Below are 18,944 nucleotides of genomic sequence, written 5' to 3' on the forward strand. Positions count from 1 at the left end.
AACAGCAAGATCTCCATAGGACAAAAAATGAACTAAATGTGGAGCCCAGAGTTGTTTGTGCATCACTCACATTTCAAGGATACTCAATATCCTGATATTCATTTTTTCACTCTGCCATACCAAGCCCTCAAGGTAAACCCATACCTTAAAACCAGATTTTAGCGTAATGGCTGAAATCCAAATGGACTGATACAGAGATTCTGACATCAATCATACCTAGGAAGTTCCTGCTAGGCTTAACCTCCTTAATTTGAATGCTTGTGGCTCCCACAGGGATAATAAAGATTTGATTGTAACCTGAAAAAAAAAGGGGATTATTCAATATCTGACTGTGGGTGCCATACAGCCACTCCCCTGTGCCAAAGATGCTCATGGCTTCATTTGTGCCTGAACAACTAGGTGAGTTTTTGATGGTGACATGAAGCATTTCCATCATCCCTTTAACTGCATGCTGAATAACCTCACCCTACATTATCCACAGATCAGTCCATGCATAAAAAATTCCAATGACACCTCAGAAAAGTCCATTTGCTACATTTTGAAGTCTTTGGAATTTCAGCAAGAATCATACTGGAGTTCAACATAGAGAGATGTGACCACAAGTGCAGATGACATCTTGGAATTTTTCAAAATCGGCCAAATGCAGAAGATGCAGTCCCGTTTCTAGCCCTGCACATGTCCTGGTGGGGCTATCAAAACACTGGACAGCCTTACAAAGGCGGTGTGTGGTGATGTTATTGTGGTGCATTTATAGCACCTGCTGGAGAGGCAGTGGGGAAAGCCATCAGCATCATGGCAAGTACTCCAGTGTGGATACAGATTAACAAAGTGATTCCCAGGATAAGGCCAAGAGTATCTTTTCTGATGCTAAGGCCACACACTGTACAGATATTTCAAGTGACCATCCAAGCATGCCTATAACAATCATGGGAGCAGGTGTCCCAACTAGCCCTTGTAGCAGTTGATTTTTGGTTTAACTCTCTCCTTCTCACCTGCCCAGACTACCTAGGATCATCTGTACCTTTGGGGAGGCTGGCCACATCAAAAGTGCCCTTCACACCATAGCAGGTGCTGCCATCTCCTCCACACTGCAGGCACTTGTCCTCCTTCTTGGCAGATTCCAGCATATTATCACAGCCAACGGCCTATCAGAGCACAGGAGCATTAGTAGGAATAAAATGTGATGACAGAAGGGGGAAAAAAGGCCAAATGCTGGACAGATCTTTTGAGAAAGCCTGAATCTAGGGAGCCTGGAAAGACAGGATAGGGCAGAGAAAACAACAAAGCTGTTATCTACTATTTCACAGCCAGAGCCAGATAAATGCTATCCAGATGCTCCTTAGCACCTTGAAACTGAGTGATTCACCTTTTCTGATGCTATGATGAAAGGTCAAGTAGAACAAAGGGAGACAACAGAAAGACTGACAGACCCAATGAAGAATGAAGGAAGTACTGAGATGACTAACCTGACAAACTCCCTCTACACAGATATCTCGCTTGCCAGGTTCACAGGTAGTCCCATCTACCACTGCTTCCTTGTGCCTGTAGTAGAAGTTTTCTCCCTTGGGAATACAGTTTAACTCACACTTATTAGTTGCTGGCAGGAGAAAAAAAAAGAAACATTATATAATATAATAACTTGATACTGGATCAGGAGCCTAGTTCTAGATCACAGGAGCAGAAACAGAGGGGTCTACTGATACTAAGTGGCAGATATTAAATTATTTTCTCGGTCACAAACTGCTGGAGGCTGGAAAAATATTCTAGTAAAATCTCACTGTACACAAATATTTCCTCAGAGGACATTGGTCTAAGTGGATATTTGGTTATTCCTTAGTAGGATTGCTCTTATACTCCCTTGGAGTACAGGGCTTTCTAGAATGAGACCAAGTGCTGATACAGAACTGTTATTTTAACAAGCAACAAAAAACCCTTTTAAATCTATCTTAAAATTCCTCATAATTAAAATCCCTCATAATTTGTTAACCAACTGTGAATGATACCATATCAAAGCTCAGAGCAAGGACCCCTGGTTCCCACAACTGTCTTCTGAGCTGGTTCCTCAAGAAAGCATGGTCTGATGAAAGAGATGTTGTATTTTCTGAAGCACTCATTAATTACATACATTTGCTGCTCTTGTGCCCTGCTAATTTTCTTTTGACCATATTGGAAAATACAGCAGAACTTCTGCCCCTCTAATACTTTGGAACTTAGGTGCAACCAGTTCCAGATTTCCTTGAGCAATGTTTCTGAAGGAATGGTTGTTACAAGAAACAAGTACATATTGCTGCAATACTGTCTCTTGGCCCATACGGTGTCTTCAGGACAGCAATGTTTTGCTGCTGGCAAAAGGATTTTTTTCCATGCCAACTCCTGCCCCCCACTCCAACTAAAGAAGTACCCTGCAAGGATACTACAGTAAAAATCATTACAGTCACTTCAAAACATATTGTTGATAGGGAGTGATGAACTGTAACCCCACAGGTCTATCATTACCTCCATAATATGGAAGCCACTTATATTTCTTGCCTTGGAATTCTGTCCCATCAAACTCTGCACACTGCTCTGCCCGGAAATCCCGGGAACCTTCCGGGCAGTTCTGTTTGGAAGAGAAAGTGTTTGTATTGGAGTATTATAAAAAAGGAGGAAAATAAAGTGTACAATAAAAATGCCCCTTCAAACTGGGGCATAATTTCAACATACTTTTGAATGGATACTGGTAATGAACTGCATCCACTAGTAACATCACAGAAACAGGAACTAATAATCACATCTTATTTCTGAATAAGAATGATGTTTGTCTGGGGAAAAGGAGCAGCAGGAAAGAAAAACTAAAACCAGAGCAACCATACCTGAACATTACATGACCGATAGCTTCGTGTTGGTCCAACACAACTAGAAGGACCTTCTGTCCTGGAAGACAGAAAAAATACATGGAGCTCTCTGAAGAATATGCATACAAAAGTCATCTCATAGCAGACGTTACAAATCACCTTCACACCAAGCATATCACCCTCACAGAATTCCCTGAAACAGCAAAATAACTAATATGCACTTCTTCACCATTAAAGCCAGCTGGCATTTTCTAGTGGCATTTTATGCTATGGTTTATGTTCTGGCATCAATGAGACATGCATCATGAAAAACTGCAGTACAGCTCTTCAGGGTCACGTTTCAACTAAATAATGGAAGCTGAGATTTTAGTCCATCATCCACCAGCAAACAGTCCAGTTGTCCATACAAGAAACAGAAACACGTTATGTGCAGCACGAGGATAGTGGCCAATTCAGAATATCTTTGTGCATCATTTATCTTGATTTTTTTTGTGCCCAATAGGTCCCTTATTAGGAAGAGCGAAACATGCCTATGGAGAGTGTGCAATAGCCTTAGTCCAGTCAAATGACCCTAGCTGAGAATTATGGAGAGTAAAAATTATGGAGGAAATTGATCTAAAACACCAATCAATGCCTAACACTTCAGTGTTCCTAAAATGGAGAGACAGGCCTTCAGGGATTCTGGCAGGTATAAACCATAATGGGCAGCCTTCAAAAGAGACCTTTCTTTATTCTCTGTGGGAAGCAGCAGCTTCATAACTCTGTCTTTCTTCTATTACAAAACCTCCTCTCATTTCTCTAAACAGAGAGAGGCCTGTTTTTCTCAGGATATTATTGAGAGTCTGGGTTTTTTTCCCTCCTTTGCTTTGTTTTCATCCACAACAAGATCTCTACAGTCCATCATTCCCAAAAGGTGCAGTACCAGTCATCATCCTCATTAGGATGCAGCTGACCCAGCTGCAAATGAGGTGGCACAGCGCTACCACTGCTTGAGCCAAATTCACTCTTCCATTTCTTCTGGGGCAATTTACTGTCCTGGGAATCATAAACCTGAGGAAACCTCAGTGCTGTCACCAGCTCTCAGGAGAGAAACCAACTGCTCTGGCTTCTTCTCCATCTCCCTCAGGGCTTGCCACACTAGACCTGATTGAGCAGCTGCTACCATGCCAATCCCCTGATTGCACAGCCTCAGATCTCACAGAGAAACTGCTATGATCTATCAAAGGAGCCAAAGCAAGCACATGTTGAAGAGGGGACTACACAAAACAGCAGTGACAAGACTGAAACTGAGGTTCATCTCAAAGTGGACTCATTCCCCTGGGATCAAACACTAAGTGTTTTTTTCTGGATGTATATTGGAACATAACTGCACGAGCTCAGTAACAGTACAACACATTTAAAGAAAAGAAAGGGAAAAAAAAAAAAAAGGGGTTAGCCCTCACCTTTGGGAATAGCAGCGCCGCTGCCGAAAGCTGACTCCACCGCCACAGCTCCGACTGCACTTGCTCCATTCACCCCAGCTCCCCCAGACATCAACCTGCCTTTTCATCCGGCTGCCCTGGGAATAAAAAAACCACAGACATAGCAAAAAGACATGGCAACACAGGGAAAAAAAAAAAAAAGAAAATGAAGCAGAGATCCTATGTGCTCCCTTGCAAAAAAAGGCTGTCTTGCTGTGCTGTATTCCTAACATGAAAAGTGGCACACAGTAGTACAACAGAAAGATCAGGTCTCTAGTATCCAGGAGTATTAGCTTGCTGAAGCCACATAGCACATCCAGCCTCATAATCTCTCTTAACAGCTACTGTTTTTCTATTCATAGAATTTCAGCACTTTTGAATAACGATCTAAAAGAAGATAACATCTTCCTCTCAGCAAGGCAGCAAAGGCAAATAATTACTTCAGGGACTCTAAGCACTGTCACTCCACACCAGATCAATACAGCCACTTAAATCCAAATCCTTGGCTCTAAGTACAATACTTAAGAGAAGTAAAGGAAGCAGAAAGAAATGCCCCAGAACACATTTTTTACTGCAACAGAGTTCCATATATGGAGCTTCATTCCCCTTACCCAAATGTGTCCAATGACAGTGTCAAGGTCGGGGCCATCATTAGCAAAACCCTTATTAATTTTGTATTTAGAAAGTTTGATTACTGACATTAAGAGAAATAACTATGATAATATAGACAGAAATTTACAAGTGAGATGGAACCAACCAAAATACATTGTCTTGGAAATGCATGAAATATCATACTTTCAAAAAAAAAAGGCCTTCTGCAAGCTGATGGGATCCACATACAGCAGGACATGTGTGGTTAGTGGGAAGAATGGCAATACCTTAAGGAAAAAAGTAATATTTGCAAGATGCAGTAGGACTAATTCTGCTTGAAAAAAGAAGGTAAGTGCAGGGTTACCTGGTGAATGACACTGTAAAAACAGGGTTTGCAGGGCAGCTGCAAACTGAAGGGCAGTTTATGTATACAATTGTACCACTGAGAAGGTAGTGCAGGTCATTTGGGCACTGAGACATTTGCTGTAGTGAAGAGTGGGCAGGCAGAGAAAAAAAAGGAAAAAAATTATTGTGATGTGACCTAACTCGCCTCCACACACAAACATCCAAACCTCTGCTAGAAATAGGAGCTAGTCTAATAAATCATCCAGTGAGTCCAACTCAGGCAAGATGCATGGGTTAATCCTCCCTTGTCATTTAGACAGGCTTTATAGTTTTTCACACACACTCTCTGCCTTACTGTATGTCCAAGTTAGTCTTGTTTCTTTACTTCACCCTTTTTTAAGGAAATAATTTCCTGCTGCTGGCAGAGCAACAGTCAGAAATATTAGCCAATCATATCTATGCATTTACTACAGAATTACCCACAACTGTCTAGCTGTAGAGTCACCCCCAAATTATCACCTGTATTTCTCTAATGAGAAACACTTTCTTCCTAGCTCGGCTACTTACTTTTCTTCACACAATTTTTTCTAATACCTCTGGTTCAGACTAACTCTGTTTGTCTTCATCCTGCTCGTTCGGTGGCACTGCCCAGGTTACAGCCACTTCTACATAGCTCCTCTTGGCCAAGTCAACATCTCCCCGATCCTGTGCCAAACCCTTCTCCCATTCTTTCACTTCAGATATTCAGGTCACTGTGTGTCTTCTGCATTCTCATTTGCCTTTCTGGGCATAATCCCAACAATAGTGTTTTAGCTTTCAGCAAGGCTTTTTCAGCAATCTTATTTTCCCAAGTTTTTCTTTCAGACACCTAATTCCTCCCCCTGTAATCCCTCCTCCCTCACCCTCAAAAGAATAAAATACGCTACCATTTTTTCTTGGCAGTCTTATTCCTCTGTATCAACTGACTGATTTAGGTGCAGTATTAGCTCACCCTGGAAACAAGGGACCTTTCAGTCAGCATAAGGGAGAAGGAAACGTGTAGATAAAAATCCAAAGGAGGAGCATTTGAAAGTCAGATTACTGGAAGGCAATTAGGATAGAAAGCCCTTCCTTGACACACACACACCACCCTGATAAATATTCCAATATCCCTCCTACAGAACTAGCATTATTTATTCCTTCTATAGAGAGTAAAATCTGCAGGGACTCTTTGTTGTAAGGCTTATGCATCCACAGAGTTCAGGAACAATCATTTTTCTCAGTATCACTCCATTTATGTACACCCCAAAAGGAGCATCAGACAAAAGAATCCTCCCAAAGCTGTACAGTGTCAGAGAAAGATTTTAATAGGGGCCCAACTCCCATATTTGGAAATCTGTGTACAGTCCTCATTACTTCAGTAACTGCACATGTGTAGGCAGACAAAGATAAAGCAGCATGTTTATAATAAATAATATATATATTATTACATAACCTGATAACAGGACATTTTTAGATGCTGTCAGCCAGTTTCTGCTCCAAAAGCCTCTTTCTCCTCTCTTCAGACTCTGGAATGCTTTTATCTTATGTCAGCCAGGACAACTAAATTCCATTCCCTCATGGATTTCAGAATGAAAAATCTACAATCTTCATTACTGTAACAAATTCATTCGGTTCCGTTCTTCTCTTGCTTCCGCCTGACATTCATACAAGAATGTAGTTTCTTTATCTGCATAAAGTATATATTTTAATGTTTCAAGAGAAGTGAGAAAATGCATACAACCATCTTTCCTGACCTGTAAAAACTCCCCAAAGAGCAGACAGTTAGTGCCCAACTGCTCTGTCCAGTTTTATCACCAGTTGAGACCCCAGCAATGCATCCTTTCTGGGAATATTGATATTGCCCATGACCTGGCACTGTGGACTCTCAGGGCTCATTCACATACAGGCAGCTGTGGTATACAAGTTTAGAAGGCCAGGGATTTCATTTTTATGAACACTGCATTGCTTTCATCAGTTCCTAGACAGACGAACTGCTGATGTAGTGGCAGCATCTGCTGTTACCAGGCCAACTGTATCTGATATCATCAGCAAGTAAAGAGCTATGCCTCTGAGTCATTAGACCTCCAGACCTCATCTGCAAAGACAATTCCAGTATGCATCACAGGCAAACAAAAGAATTATGGAAAAGTGTCCTAGATAGCTTATTATGTACCATGTAATGTTTATTTTTGTGTATGACACATGCACTGGAAGAGAAGCTATGAATGGGACTTGACTCAGAAAAACAGAAAATGCTTGCACTATGTAGGAGCACTTTAAAAGGGGTCCTTGAAAGACTTTCCAGTCAGTTTGATGAGATGGATAGAAAACTATGCATGGGAAGAGGGCTGTGCTTCCCAGACAAATGCATTGCAGGCATGCAGTGATCCACAAAGTTCATATCACCAACTGTGGAGAAGTGATTCAGTGGGAACAATTTCCTAGTGCCTTGTTGCAACTCAAATACCAGCAAGCTATCAAAGAGAACATCAATTTACTATACAATCCCAAGTGAGCAGTGAAGTTCTGCAGTCACACATCCAAACAACCTACATCCCAGGTAAATTCTTACCCCTTGCTCCTTGGGCACCTTTCAGGACTCAGAGATAGTCACCCTGAATTATTTTGTGATGTTTGTTTGGTGCTGCTTTTCCAGACTGATGAGCAGGAACAAAACGTCCTGTTGCACCACCCCAACAGTTGCTGCTCAAAGCATGTGGTTACTGATAACCACACTATGCCCAGAAGGTTGCACAGCTTTGGCTGTTGAGATGCAACTGAAGCATTGTTTTGGACACTGAAACGTCCTTACTGTGATTTCTGGGGCTGTTTCACTTGCTTACTAGGTTCCATTGGAATCAGACACAAATCTCAGCACCGACAGGGAGAAGGTGGTGAGAAATAGAGGCTGACGACAAAGCCCTGTCCAGCTGTTACCCACTGAAAACAGATATTGCTCACAATGATAAAATGAGTAATGTGGTGTCACACTTATATAGTGTTTCCATGGCATAAAACTACAGTCAAAATCAGACTCTCTCTCTTTAACCTTTCTTAGTATTTTTGAAATAACACTGTGTCATTTTATTGGATAAATATCTACTTTCTGGTGTTTATAGTTTCTGAAATATGGTTAATGTTTATTTTGACACACCCTGAACTGTAGCATCATTTAGGAAACATGATGTAGGAGAGAAGGGTGAAAACTAAATACCTTATAAAAGAAAACTATCACCACTATCACTTCTGTAATTGTTTCATTGCCAAAGTCTTGGCAAGTAAGAACTCTTCAGTGAAAAAATGAGGCTTCATTAACATTGAATAATAAGTGCTTAGGGAGAAGTTAATTGATCAGAGAAAATTTTATAACAGAAAGGGAAAAAGAAAGAAAAGTGTCAAGGTGCCCCAAAGATTGGCTGCTCACTGTGGGCCAGTAGTGAGAGACTCTCCCAGGACAGCATAGCGGGCCAGGGAGCAGCCCCAGCCCTGGGAATTGGGCACCTCCACAAGAAACTAGGCTAGGAGTTGGGACTGCAGGTGGGCCTGACTCATCAGGGTCCATGGCTGGCCAAGCAGAGTTGTGCAGATCCTCACTGGGGCAGGAGAGCCTACAAGGGTGTCCTGGGCAGTGGGCTGGGTGTGGAGAGTCCAGTCAGGGCCTGTAAAGCCTAGTAGTGCCCTCAGAGCCCTAACAAAATAACCCACATGGACTGTGTCCTTAGACCATGTGCTCTTTGGTATATGAACCATTTCCTTCTTCTTTCTATATCCAGAAGAATTACCCAATACTACAATGATGACCACCAATAATATATTTTCACATAGCTAAGCTCTGCATGACATGTAGTATCCAACCCTCAAATTTAATTGAAAGGGAGCTGAAAACATTCAGTATATGTTACATGTTTATAACTTAGACATCTGCTGCTATGCCAATATGCATTTTCAAGATGGCTCCATCTGCAACCAGCTAGGATATTAGCCAAAAATGTTACCAAAAATGAGCTAATTAATCCAAACCACATCAGCAAAGCATTTTTTTTATAAGTCTATCTTAACCATTGATCTTTGCTCAGACTCAGCAGGCTTGTGAAGAGCTTTGAAGGTGAATAGTGCCAAGTACCATTTCTATGAATAATGAATAAGCAATCAAAGAATTGTATTTGAGTAAAACTAGAAAAACAAGACTGAAAGTGAACAAGATGGTGACAGCAGGAAGCAAAATACAAAGTGATGCAGAAGAAGTATCTTATTAAGACAAGCTGCTCTACGAAGATGAGGAAAAAAACCCAGGCTTTGTTAGCTTTAATGGCTTGTGGTTTACACTCACTGTGTACATCTCCTTTCATTCCACTCTCATCCTAGCCATGGCTCGTTAGCATATGCCCTCTAACAAATACAGTAAAATCCAGCAGTTCCCCCACACCTTCATTTTCTCAAAACACTTCAGATTCTCCCTACATCACTGAGCCCTCTCCCTTGTGGTTCCCAGCTCTTTTGCATGTTCCCTGTTCAACTCTTCAACACTCCTCACTGTGCTACCTCTCTTTGGGCTGTCCCACCCTACAGTTAGCTCCTTCCACACCCACTGATTTTCTGTCAGCTGGGGAGAACATGGTGCATGCCTGGTGCGTTGCACAGCCAGGGACCTGCTGCCCCATGGGGCAGTGGGCAGAGCAGGTACCAGTTGCTTTTCGGAAATGGAAAGGCTTCCAGAAATTCCAGGTGGCCTGGAGATGAGAAGGGAATTTAAAAGACACAGCCATTGCAGAGAAGTCAAATTAATTCTTGGAATCCTTGTGGAGGAAATGGAGCACATTCAGAAAACTCTACAAAGAAGATGATTGTAAGTAAACTTTATGACCCCAAACTTATTTGGAAAAGTGGACAAATCACACAGTATGAAGTCACTAGAAGTTGTTTATCCAAGGGGCCTAACAGGAACTCAAGGTTGAAATGGATAAACTGTTACATACTAGCAAACAACCCTCTCAGCTAAATCTACTTCAATATGTGATTATTGGAAAGTGGAAAATCTGACACCAGTTTACAAAATGATCCCAGGGGAACCCATGGAACTGTACATTCACAGAGCATAAAACTGATGTCAGCTGATAAATTAATAGAAGTTATAACAAAGAACAGAGCTAGCAGGCACCTGCATAAATACAGGATGTTTGGGAAAAAGTCAATAGGACTTTTAAAAGCAAATTCTTCTAAGAATATTGCAGTTCTTCAATTCACAAACACATCAACAAAGGTAACCTGCCAGATACACTCAGATTTAGCACAACACTTCCAAAAAATCCTTCACCTAAAGCTCTGAAGGAAGTTAAGCAGTCAGAAGGACAATTCTTCAATGGATGATGAGCAGGTGGTCCAAAGACAAAAGCAGGAATAAAATCTCCACCCACTGCAAGAACTGACATTAGCAGCAGAATTCCATAAGGAACCAGAATGCCTCAGCACATTTATGAGCAATGCCAAAACCACAGAAGTAATGAAAGCAGATGATAAGGGTAATACAGGGTAATAAAGGACAACAGAAAACCAGAGACTTACTGCAAAGAACCACGGGAAAGCATTATAGCATTAGCGATTTATCACTAAAATGACAGTGGAGATTTAATGTAGGCAACTTAAGTGACACAGGGGAAACACAAATCCTGTCCCAAATTGCTATTTTTTATTAATTATTAATTAATATTAATAAATCATTACATTGTAGCTGATATTTAGCTCTCAAGAGCAGGATGTTGATATTATGGCTTCAAGGAGGCTTTGACCAAATTCAGGGAAGAGAGAGAGAGATATCTCAAGCTCAAAGGGTTCATAAACTGGAGTTTATTGGGGGAAATTGTATCTGCCTACCTTTTAATGTTTTTTTCTAGACACATGTTTGTGACATAGCTGTAGACAGGTTATAGGCCAAAACAAACTGGTTCTACCTGGTAAAATTGTTCTTGTTCATGTTTTCTCCCTTTCCCTCCATAGGAATAACAGTAAAATCTCTTCTTTCACTGCACTCACAGTAATTTTTACTGTTTCTGTATGACCTTAACTTTTATGTCCTTGTGTACCTTCTGCCCTTTGTTAAAGCTGGGTAAGGCATCTAAAAGTTTATTCAATAGATTAGCACTTTAAACAATAACAAATGTTGAGTTATTCAGAATAAATTAAAAAACAGCATTTCAACCTAGAAATGCAGATCCATATGAAGAAACAGTGTTCAGAGGAAATGTATGACTTGGACAGATGCAGTATGGCAGGGAAACTGACATACTGAACTTAAGTGGTGGCCAAGCAAAATTTCTCCTTTCATTCAGCATGGCTTCAAGAGGAACTATCGAATGCATGCAGGAGGTAGAGTCTAATGCTACAGAGAAATGTCAGCCTTCACAGTCTCAGGGTACTTCAGTGATATCCCTTCCCAAAAAAATCACCAATATCTCCAAATTAGAGATAGGCAGGTGAACAGATGAACTGAATAGAATAAATTCAATTTCTGGTTCTTTTAACATACAATATGATTTTTTATTAGTTTTGAGACAGCAGGCACTCATTTAAGCAAATTTCCATCTGCAAGGGAAACTAACAAACTCGGCTTGATTTCTGGTCTCATCCCCGATCTTCAAAGGTGGCCTAGAAAGCAAAACACTTGCTCCAAGTGATAATTGCCTCTTTTTTTCCCCACTCTCTTTTACTTTACACCTAACAACCATGTAATGTCTTCCTTTGTTAATACTTCCACTCTACTCTGTAGGTCATCTTTTACCTTAGATGACCAACTCACTAATAAAGTTTAACTTCAAGTCAGGCAAACTGTTTTCAAGCTGCATTTACTTCAGAAAGATCCTGCTTCTCACTCAGAAAGGAACATGAATCCCAGTTCATAATTGCTGCATTATTTTTCTGATAATATCACATTGGCTTACCATAAAGTAACCTCTCCCAGCAAAGCTAAACCACATGGCTAATACTTCTAAGACCAAAGAAAAGAGAATAATGAAATAACCAAAAATCCATTCTCTTTATTTCAAGTGATAACTCTCTCTAGCTTTGAAGCAGAAGACAGCAATTACTGCTTTGCAGATAACATCCTTAGAACCAAAGGCACTACCAGAATTCGATTATTTAATTGCCATGTTAGACTTTCCATAAGATGTGCCACAATAGGCCTGATGACTTGACCCTATTAGCTCTTTCAGAAATACTTTCTACAAAGCACTTGAATTACAGATGTTGACAGTTCTTAACAGAAGTATCTTTCATTTCTTGTAACAGTGCTCAGAAGAGCATTTACTTACTGAAAATGCAGAAGGTGACGTTGTTGCTAGCATGAGCAGAAGGAACAGGTTCGTCATCTCTGTCTGTGGGAACAGAAAAATTACTCATCAAGATTGCTTGCTTCTTTGCTGTTTGGTGGAAAAGCTACAATACCATGAAGTAAAAATGGAGGTGGAAGTAAAATTAAGAGGAGAGGAGAAAAGCAGTTTTACCACTAAACTCCCTGAAGAGATGAAGGCATCTGCAAAGATTGAAAACACCCTGCACATAAAGCCAAGATATAATTACTGAGAGTGCTTAATTCCCTGAACTTTCCTCTGGTATTATGAGAACACCATCCCCAGGCACAGTGGAAGGTGCATGCTGTTGCATGTCTGCCCTCCCACCCCTTTACGTATACACCTGATAAAATACTTGAGGATTGCAATGACTTCAACCAACCCAAGGTAAAAAATTCCACAGTTAACATTTCCGTACCCTCCATTCATCTTGTGTAGTTGTGCTTGTTTAAAATCCCATAATTCATCATGGACAGCTATAGCTAGATTCCACCATGGGCAGTTACATCCCCTCTGCAGAGCTAGAAAGGAAATCAGGTCATGTAGGCTGGTATGGCAGCATACAACAGTTCCTGAATTTGGGACATTGCCCACACTTGGGACCACAAAACTTTGTTGGTACATTCCCTGTTGCTACTTAATCCTTCCTTTTTTGAGTTGCAGTGACACCAACCACCACTCACCAGAGCTCACAGCTGTGACAGGGACACTTCAGCCTCTACAGACTGATTCTTTCTCATCACCCTTTTCTCATGACCTTGAGACCAGTTAAGCCCAGGGGAAAAAAAAAGAGAGAGTAGATGCTCCTACCACAGTTTTATCTAGTTTGGGCTTCTTTCTAACTTGGAAAAAGGAAAGGTAAAAGGAGAAATTTTCCTTTCACAGTACACAAAGGCATCAAGGAAGAAATGGTTATTTAATCAGTCCTTGTAACAATATCTGTATTAATATTAAAACTTCATATATAGCTCCTTTAGCCTGGCCTATTAAATTCAGATAAAATACAGCATATGTATCACTATTAACAATGATAACATTGATAAAAAATCATTGTTGCATGAGGATATGACATCAGAACCAAGAAATAGCCAAAATGAAATTTAGTTGATCTGGTATTTGAGTATTTCAGGTTACTTTATGATAGGCAACCAGTTTTCTTATAGTCTTAGGCCTCAACGAACAGATTCCATAACAACTCTCCAAGTCCGTATATACGATGGATTTTAACACTGCCAGCATTCACCATGCTGAGAATAAAAAGCTTGTTCCTAAATACTTTATCTTTCAGATGTAAAAGCGACAAAAAAAAAAAAATCAGTTACACCTGTCTGTGTACAAAATAATAGTAAGCAGAGAAAATGGAATTGGGAAAACAAACACTGATAAACTTCTCTCCCTAAACACTGAGTCATAAGATTCATAAGAAAATGAAGATATAGGAGTTTTTTAATATGAAAAGACTATCATTAATTTTGGTTTACTAATTCTTAGGAAACTGAGGGAAGACTGTGTATCCTCCATCACCCACAGGTACTACTACTCTTGCTATTCAAATAAAGGAAGACACAACCTGGGGATACCTTCCAGAAGATGTAAAGAATGCTCTCTGTGCTCTAGAGGCCAGTGACCAGGTCAGGCTGGATCTCTGTAACAACTGTACCAAGCATCCTAGCCTTTCTCGGAGGAAACACAGGCAAGAAGACACCCTTTTGCTACAAGATCTGTGGACACAAGCAGCAAAGTTCTCCTGAACACCCACAGCACTAGGAAAAGGCATTGTGAAAGCAGCATCTTCCTTGAATGGTGTTGCCATCAGAGGTAAATATTTGAGATCAGCTCCTATTCCTACTACCTGGAGGGAAAAAAAATCACCTTTTCCCCAGCACTCCTCTCTCACATATTCCATTTCCAGCCACCTCTCAGGTCCACAGATATGGCCTTGAAAATCAAATCCTTGCTCTGCTGCTAATGAACTGTCTGCTCAGCTCTTTTTACCATCTGAGCCAAGAGGCAGAGAGGGAGCTGGGACCAAACCACATGAGGCTCCTGGATAAGAGGCTAGAGGAGCAGGTTACCAGGGCTAGCAGTGCTCCCATTCTCCAGGTAGTTAGAATTTTGGATGTTTTCAGCCAGGCAGCAGAAAAAGATTCTCTGAGGAGACAAGTAGAGTCAGAACTCAATGTATGGGGCAACCCTGTGCACCAAAGCAGCAAGAGGTTACAGCTCTGATGCTTGTTTGTACTTTTGTGCCATTGCACTTGCATGGAAATTTCTATCATATGTCCCAAATTTAGCATTAAAATATTTAGACCATCCAGACCTATTAAACTGGTCAAGAGATTCCCGGAAGGATTGGCAGAAGGAAGAACAGGACCATCTGTATCCTGTGAAATTCCCCACTGGAAAAAAGATCCTGTATTTGATTACTGAGTATCAACAAACTTGTTATTTTAAAAGCTTCCTCAGACCAAGGATTCAGCATTGATTCCTTTCACCTTAGTTTCAACCACAATAGATGTGATTGAAGAATCTGTCTGAAACCTTAAAGAAAGGTCAAGTTCTGTTTCTGGATTTCAAGGTTCTTTAAGTCCTTGTATGACCTGGGGTACAGCAGCCTATGTTTATTCTGCTTGCTCGCCATTCTTCTCACTGCAGGCTGAGTATGCGGGGGAAGGAATGAAAAGGACAGTGTTTTGCAGTTCTTTCACTTGTAACAACAGCAGCTGCTGCTCCCTGAGCTTCCTGCCCTTCTCCAGTTTTCTTCAACCCTCCCCAGCTCCCTTTTCCCACTGTGTGCTAGAACAGCCTCTCCACCCCTCCTCCACCCAGAAACAGCAGCAGAGCCTGAGGGGAAATGGTGACTTTATGCTCAAGCTATGGAACAGCTGCTGGAAAGCTCACAAGGAGGAATTCCTGCCATAGTGCTAAAATATGAAGTTATCTCAGGGAGAGGGTTTATGAGATCACAACAAGAAAGGAACAAGCAGAATCTTTGACCAGAAATAGAGGTGTGCCCAGCTGAAACCTCTGCCCATACACCAGAAGAAATTCAAATTGTCTAGGCAGTCACATCTGACATAAGTGCTCAGGTGAGATGAATAAAAAGCTTGAAGTGGGGAGTGGTTCCAGCCATCTGTGAGCTTGGTCAGAAAGAATCAGCTTCAGAGTTGAGCTCTAGACTGTTTTCTTGAGGAGATGCTGACCCAAGCTTCTCCAAACACTGGGAGAAATTCAAACTGGGATCTAACTTTAACAGCTCAGGAACCTTCTATTCCAAAACAGGAGGGTGAGAGAACCACAGAGGAGATAACTGGAATTTCCTAACTGAACAGAACACAAGAACACCATTACCACTGGAAACTGGGATAAGCACCTTGTTTCAGGGCTTAACACTGAACCCACTTAGGAAAGAAGCTTCTGCCTTTACAAACAGAAGTTCTAGAAAAGACAGATGGGCAGACTTGGAGAATTCTCTATAGTGGAGCCAGCAGTGAGCTGCTGTAAAAATATTTTATTTAGTTTGAAACTCTTATCTAGGGCCAGGCAGGCTTAGCAAGATCAGTCAAATCTTCATGAAGACCAGTAGTATGTTTTAGAATCAAGGACAATTTTAATGACTCCTATATTTACTTTATGTGTGTAAATCCTGCCTTCCAATGCACAAATAAAATTGCTTACTTAAACTTGGCCACTTTTTCAAACCACCTCTTAACATCCATGTTCTTGGGGAAACATATATACATTGCCTGTATATAGATGAAAAAATATGTGTATATATGAAAAAATAACTTTGAATCAGTTGTCTAATTTCAGGGTCTCAAAAGCAATAAAATTACATTTTGAAGGAAAAGATACTGGACCAGGATGAAGAGAAGTGTTGAACTTTTAATCTATTTAGATGATGACTTTTTCAACAGGAAGGAAATCCAAACTTAAAAGTAATGTTATGAATAACTTAGCCTTGTGTAAGCAAGAACTTAAGCTGTTTAGGCACTACAGAATCAGATCACAAAGTCAGAATAAAACAAGTTTCATGAGCTCCATTGCTCACACATGTATCAGGTTTTCTCTATTCTTTTTGAAAATAATTGGACAGCCAGTGTTATTCTCTGTTTAGCACACAAGACAGATCAACCTTCTTTGGCCTGTGAACCACATTTCTAAATCATCTTTGGCCAAAAACACATATCACATGCGTGATCATATGTGTGAGTCAGGGATTGTTCTAGGAGTGGTTCATAGGCAGAAGGCAAAAAGACCCCTTCAGGGTTCCTCCTTGTGTAATCTAGATGAGATTTAGCTGGACATGCAGGTAAGTGGCAAAGCCACCCAGCATTACTGACTTTGGCAGGTCCTTACAAGTAATTTCATCTCCTTTTTGGGAATTTGAATTACTCAGTTTGAAGCAACCTTGACACAGATGCTGCCTTTGCATGCACAGCTTCTGAGATACAGGTTGGCCACCCTGGCAATAAATATTTACCTGCTGCAATATCAACAGAAATGGCTTATTGTAAAGCTTAGCACATGCAGCACAAAAACAGATGTCGCCACAGGGATCCCACTACTCACAGGTTTTCAGAAATTCCTTCCCTTTCCTGCACTCACTCCCCTTTAACACATCAGATCTCACTTTGATGTTTTATTTTTAGAAATTTGGTTGAAGGAGGTGGGAAGCCAGAATGGGCAACATATCATCATCCTGTTATTCACTGACAGAAATTTTTGAGTCATTGACTGAGAGCAGTCTTTGAGCTTTTAGATTCACTACATTTTCTAAAGACATTATGATTTTTGCTTTGCTCTAAAAACCATCCAGCATATCTTTGTTCCAGCTTGCTTTTGTTTGCCTTGACAACTGAGAAGCACCTTTTAAGTTTTTGCTGGAAGAATTAAAAAGGAAAAACATACACACAGAAAAAGAAGCTAAGATGAAGGTGGGGAGACAAAGGGGCTCCATGGAACAGGGATCAAGGATAGGGAAAAAGGTCCCTTTGCTTAGGATGTGAGCTGAGTGAGGAGAGCACAAGGACCACATCACACAGCCTAGAGGAACCAGGAGACAAATCACCACTTTAGGCAGATGGTATCACATTCAAGATACTTCTTAATATGCCTCTTTTCTTCCCCAAACACAGTAAATCATCCCTTTTTTGGACAAATTTTCAAAGAAAATCATGTGTCTTATGTCCTTTGGGTTAGGGCAGATAAGCCAAATAATGTCTATGTGCCCATTAAAACAGAAGGATGATGGACTTCCTTTGTCTTGGCCATGCCATGAACCACATCCATGAAGAGCTGCTTGTATACAAAGCAAAGGATAAATGTTTATAAATGAATGCAAACACAGGTCTGTCTGAAAGGGCTTAATGGGAAAGGAGACAAAAAACAAAGAAAACACAAGTTGTCCGAGCATAAGTTTTATGGTGGTGTCTTTACCATTGGTGTCCAGATTTAATAATTCATTCTAAATACATGTTAGAAGTTGAAGAATCCTCATCAAGAAAGTAATCCCACTGGGATACACTTTCAGCCTTGTTATGCATATTATGGAAGACAAACTTTCAGCTAAAATATCTTTAAAATTCACCTTGTTAAATTAAAAAAAAGTTTTAAAAACTTACTAACAAGCACAGCAGCAGAGCACCAGCTGGCTGGAGAACTGAGTAGTGGTAACACAGCAGCATCCTTGAGCCTGCTCTATCAATGGCTTTCAACTCAGCCTTCGGGCTGATTCCTAACATGAATCTGCACCAGGCCATCACTTCATGTGGCTGACAAAGACTGACAATATTTTTTTACAGAGGACTTGTACAGCAAAAGAAAGTTCAGCAACACCTGGGGAAGCCACAGCAACGTCTGAACACTGAAATCACACAAAACAGTAGCTGAAAAATCATTAGGCTCAAGAGCAAGATCAATACACAGAGATTCTAGTAAGGCCTCACACCATACCCTATCAGTAGGTGGGGAAGATGCAGACCTGCCTCCTTCTGGCTCTTTAAAATCCACAGTGATGTATCTCAGGCTTGGGTCAGTAAAGCACCATCTTCCAAGCAAATGTAATCACTATACCAGCCCTTTGCAGGAGCTAATACAGTATTTCATGAGGGCAATTTTCTGTCTACCTATTAATATCAGCTCAGATTCAATTTTATGCAACTAGCCTCCCACTATTAGGTTTGCAGCAAGGGATTTATTATAAGGAGTAAAGATAGGATTCTGACTTCTATTTTGGTAGTCTCACTGTGCTTAGCTGTTAATTAAATCTGGGAGCATGTAGGGATAATGACAAGCACACAGACTGATTTAGACACTGCTAAAAGAAGCCACGCACTGCCTATGGA

General features: G+C 40.8%; 1 protein-coding gene across 1 annotated transcript in view; it reads right to left on the bottom strand.

Moving 5' to 3' along the window:
• Positions 1 to 18,341, bottom strand: part of PAPLN (papilin, proteoglycan like sulfated glycoprotein) — a 43,357-nt gene extending 25,016 nt beyond the window's left edge. Inside the window, exons 1-8 of the mRNA XM_066552807.1 lie at positions 18,222 to 18,341; positions 12,559 to 12,621; positions 4,277 to 4,392; positions 2,853 to 2,913; positions 2,497 to 2,599; positions 1,467 to 1,597; positions 1,022 to 1,145; positions 217 to 297 (exon numbers count right to left, since the gene is read on the bottom strand). Of these exons, the coding sequence (XP_066408904.1) occupies positions 217 to 297; positions 1,022 to 1,145; positions 1,467 to 1,597; positions 2,497 to 2,599; positions 2,853 to 2,913; positions 4,277 to 4,392; positions 12,559 to 12,621; positions 18,222 to 18,341 (799 nt within the window). The remainder of the gene's footprint in view (positions 1 to 216; positions 298 to 1,021; positions 1,146 to 1,466; positions 1,598 to 2,496; positions 2,600 to 2,852; positions 2,914 to 4,276; positions 4,393 to 12,558; positions 12,622 to 18,221) is intronic.
• Positions 18,342 to 18,944: the final 603 nt, after the last annotated feature.

This window comes from Molothrus aeneus, chromosome 6, assembly GCF_037042795.1.
Source record: "Molothrus aeneus isolate 106 chromosome 6, BPBGC_Maene_1.0, whole genome shotgun sequence".
NCBI lineage: Eukaryota > Metazoa > Chordata > Aves > Passeriformes > Icteridae > Molothrus > Molothrus aeneus.